Source organism: Manis pentadactyla, chromosome 5 (assembly GCF_030020395.1).
Source record: "Manis pentadactyla isolate mManPen7 chromosome 5, mManPen7.hap1, whole genome shotgun sequence".
Classification (NCBI taxonomy): domain Eukaryota; kingdom Metazoa; phylum Chordata; class Mammalia; order Pholidota; family Manidae; genus Manis; species Manis pentadactyla.
The window spans coordinates 62,253,817-62,258,105 of record NC_080023.1 but is presented as its reverse complement, the minus strand read 5'-3'; the positions used below and the strand labels follow the sequence as shown (position 1 = coordinate 62,258,105).

General features: G+C 34.5%; 1 protein-coding gene across 1 annotated transcript; it reads left to right on the top strand.

Annotated features, from left to right (window-relative positions):
* Positions 1-2,413: 2,413 nt before the first annotated feature.
* Positions 2,414-3,959, top strand: CXCL11 (C-X-C motif chemokine ligand 11). Its single transcript, XM_036927506.2, has 4 exons — positions 2,414-2,644; positions 3,209-3,335; positions 3,437-3,508; positions 3,730-3,959. The coding sequence occupies exons 1-4, from the start codon at positions 2,503-2,505 to the stop codon at positions 3,743-3,745; spliced, it is 357 nt and encodes a 118-aa protein (XP_036783401.1). The 5' UTR covers positions 2,414-2,502; the 3' UTR covers positions 3,746-3,959.
* The last annotated feature ends 330 nt before the right edge of the window (positions 3,960-4,289 follow it).

Genomic DNA, 4,289 nt, shown 5'->3' with positions numbered 1-4,289 from the left:
ACTTAAACGCCTTGCAGTAATCTCTTTCCACTTGACAACATTTTATAATTCTATAGGAATTGGAGTCATATTACTGCTCTGTAGTAATTGGGTTCAAAACTCAAATTATTAGTGTCACAACTAAAACTTCAGATGAATCACAGTTTATAGAATTTTTAAGCTGGAAGGTCTTTGGTTATTAATTATGGAAACCAGATCTGTTTCCTTAGACTCTCCTTTAAAATCAAGGGGATATTTGTTTGGGTGAAACTGAAATAGTGCAATTTCAGAAACAACCAAAAAAAGACAAACTTCTAAAAAGACAGGGAATGGAGTTTAATCTTTTTCCTGCTTAATGAAAGAGAAAGAGCAATGAAATATAATGATTTAGTGAAGAGAGAAAGAACAAAAGGACTATGGATATATAGAAAGCTCTAAAAGAAAACAAAAAAAAATGCACAGGGTCTCTTTTTCTCTCCACCCCCATCTTTATTTAAAACAAAGTACAGTATCAAGGCAAAATATAATATGCTAAGTGAATAATTAGACCTGTACTGTCCACTAACATAGCCACTAACCACATGTAGCTACTGAGCATTTGAAATGTGGCTAGTTCAATTTGAACACTTACTACTTTAAAAAAATATGTGTATCTCATTGAATATTTTTACATTGTTTACACTGAAAACATGAATTTTGTCATGTTTTGGATTAAATAAAATTTATTATTAAAATTAATTTCACTTGCTTTTTACTTTATAAATGTGGCTACAAGAATATTTAAAATTAAGTACATGATTCATATTGTATTTTTACTACTGGATAAATCTGGACAGGACAGTAAGTGCTATAAAACCAGGAAAAAAAATCACTATGTACTGAAGAAGGCCTTCATATAGATACCAACACTTAAAGGAAGGCAAGGATTCAGAAAAGAAAAGTGCACTCCATGCTAAAGAAACGTTATATGAATAGAAAGAAGAAGGATCTCTCAAGTCACTAGATGAAGGGATGTTCTGAAAGAAATTAATCCTCCTCATATGATATTAGAAAGAATTTATCCAGAACAAGTCACAGTCCTGAAGAAACACATCTATAGAGCCAGCAGAAATCAGGCAGACTGTCCTCTACAGTAAGTTACAAAGCTGCAAAACTTGTAAGACACAGAAAGAACTTGATTGGTTTTGCTCACTACTCTCTTTAATACTCAGAAGAGTGCCAGGTATGTAACAGACACATAAATAGACAGAGGTATGTACTAGACAAATACTACAGATATTTATTAAATGAATAAATGAGTTCATGAACTACTATTGGGGAATGGCCTCAAGAAGACGTGACCACTAGGTGACTTATAAGCTGGGCCCCAGCAATTGGAGGCTCCTCACCCCTAGCCTATCTTTGGAATGTGGGTTCTGCTTGCCTTCACTGCTCCCACAGACTATCTCCTAGGTACCTCCCAGGACACAGCCTTGAGATAGTGAAGTGGTGCTGAGATCATCTGGAAAGGTTACATGACTGAACCCAGTTAAGGCTTATATATAAACTTATTTGGCAGGTGAGTGCAGAGATCTACTCATCTTGGCGGTCGGCCAAAACAAGCTTCCTACGTATGTTCCCTTTGCTTATTAAATCTACCACCTACTAATCTGGAGCAGCCTGCCTCTTTCTTCAGTCTCTTCTTGCCCTTAGCAGATGGAGGTCATTTCATACTCAATGGATATGATTTTTTAAGTGTCTATATCAAGTGACACATTTAAAACAAATAGGTTTAAAAAATAAAAAGTAAAACAAATAGATTTAGAAAGCTTATGATGAAAAGGTAAAGATAAATAAAAAGGAAATGAGTTACATCAAAGCAGAACCCAAGAACACATGAGAAGAGGATCATTTTTTAAAATCCACAGCTCATACTACTTTATATACTAAATAACATGCTAAAATACATATAAAGCAAAAAAGTTAAATATGCAAAAAGAAATGAGTATAAATTCAGAAGTATAAGGAAACTTCTTTAGATGTGATTTATAGTTGGCAAAAATATAAATTAGGTTACATTAAAGTTGTTTGATGTCAAATAATGCAGCCTTTATATATACATATAAGACTTTGTACTTAAAAACAGAATGATAAAAAAATTTTGTAGGTTCTTTTGTATAGTTATATGAAGGATGGAGGTAAAAGAACTGAAAATAAACACATAATCTTCCTGAACAGAAGAATGAATGCCAATCAGAAGTCCATTGCCCAAGACAGTCTGGTAACTAAACTACATTTCTAGGAAATGTTACTTTCAGAAAGTTGGTTTCCATGTGGGAGTACCCTATTCCATATTTATAAGGCTCTTTCTTTACAAAGTGCTTTCACATTCGTATTACTTTCCACACTAAAACAAATAGGAAGGGACAGTGATATTTAGATGAGAACAAAAGAGAAACTCTTGGGATCAGCGAAGGAGCATGACTCAGGGAGGGAAATTCCTGTTGCCTTAAAAGGGCTGTTGGTAAATAAAATGTCGTATATATGCCCCTGAAGACTTTCCACGTTCAGCATTTCTACTCCCTCCAAGAAGAGCATCAAGCTGAGGCAGCAGATCAGATCCTCATGAGAGGACTGGGTACAGCTATGGTCCTGGCTGTAGTACTCTGCGCTACAGTCCTCCAAGGTACCTTCCAGCTTATATATTTCTTCTCTGATGCTTTAAGTGTCTCTTCCCCCACTTTTATCCTAAAAGATATAGCAACTTTGTATTTAAGCTTAGAAGTTACTACAGCTTTGGTAGAGAATGCTGGAAATGTTTAAGGCACTAGAGATAATTATTGAAACTAGAGATGATAAACTCCATGGAACTTTTGATTTGGCTACAAAATTTGGCAAGAGACAGCAATAGTTTCAAATGTCTGTTAAGATGATTTTATATGAGATAATATTATTAGCTTCCTGGAAAAATTCTTGAACATAAAGGAAGAGGCAAATAAGCCTGATCTCCAATAAACTTCTCTCATGCTTCTCTTTATTCTTCAGTGGTTTGCTTACAAATCTAAAGAAAATATCATCAATATCTCACTTCAGCTCCTTTCCCAGAGACAGCAGTGTCAAGTGCTATTTGACAAATGACTATATCTTTATCCTTAATGAACACTCTGCTCAGACTCTTCACCAACATTAGAAACCACAGCCATCTGCTGTAATCAAATGCATTAGTAACTGTTGCTATGATCTGTTCTAGGCTTCCCCATGTTCAAGAGGGGACGTTGTCTTTGCATTAGCCCTGGAGTAAAAGCAGTGAGAGTGGCAGACATTGAGAAAGCCACCATAATTTACCCAAGTAACAGCTGCAACAAAATAGAAGTGATGTAAGTAATGGACTTGCTGAAGATGACGACTGGGTTTGGGACTTTTGTGCTTACGTTTTTCCATCCAAAATGTAAGACTGTGTTGGAACTTCCCTTAACAGTATCACCCTGAAAGCACGTAAAGGACAACGCTGCCTAAATCCTAAATCGAAGCAAGCCAAAGTTATAATCAGGTAGATTACCAGATAATTTCCATTTTATAACTCTTGTTTTATCCAAGACATATCTTTTGAAAATATAGACGACCGTAGAAAGATTCTGCTGTTCTTCAGTGTGAAGTGTTTTGATACGGGATCTTTGGTTATAATTAGCTTCCCTTTCCTGCTATCTGCTTTCACATGTCAACTCAATCACTGGGAAGCCACCTATTTATAAAACTGTTTTCTCTTTACAGAAAGTTGAGAGAATGAATTTTTGAAAATATAAAAATGTATGAAGTCCTGGCAAGAAGATCTGAAAACACAGAACAAGCTTAACTGTGACTTACTGAAATGATAAGAATTCTGCAATAGGAAACAGGACTTTCTCCTTCCTGTTGCCATGTATGTTCTGGCATATCTAAGTCAGGGAATCTTCTAGGAAATTTGATGTTCATAACTATTCTGCTGTGACTATAAAAAGATTTGTCTCTACAAGTTATCTGTATTGATCTATATTCTCTATTATAATATGCAGTTAAAATGGAGACATTAACATCATTACTGGAGTCAAACATTATGAGTCAAAAGCATTCATGTATGTAATAAATACTCCTAAATAATTTTTAAAGCAAACCACATCTTTTTTCAAAAATCATATAGCACATATATATTTAGTAAAAAAGTTTTTATACACCATCTTGTTTTATAAAAAGTCTTTATTTCATGAAACATAGTATGAAAAAATTGTACACTAAGGGAAACTGGTAAGAGTGTAAATATTTCATAACTAAATTAGTAGTTCTGGTCTTTATTT

Bases quoted from the DNA above. Each gene is read 5' to 3' on its own strand.
- CXCL11 (XM_036927506.2), top strand. From the start codon at position 2,503: ATGCCCCTGAAGACTTTCCACGTTCAGCATTTCTACTCCCTCCAAGAA. The intron at 2,645-3,208 runs GTACCTTCCAGC...GATCTGTTCTAG, and splicing joins CTGCGCTACAGTCCTCCAAG to GCTTCCCCATGTTCAAGAGG. The intron at 3,336-3,436 runs GTAAGTAATGGA...TTCCCTTAACAG, and splicing joins TGCAACAAAATAGAAGTGAT to TATCACCCTGAAAGCACGTA.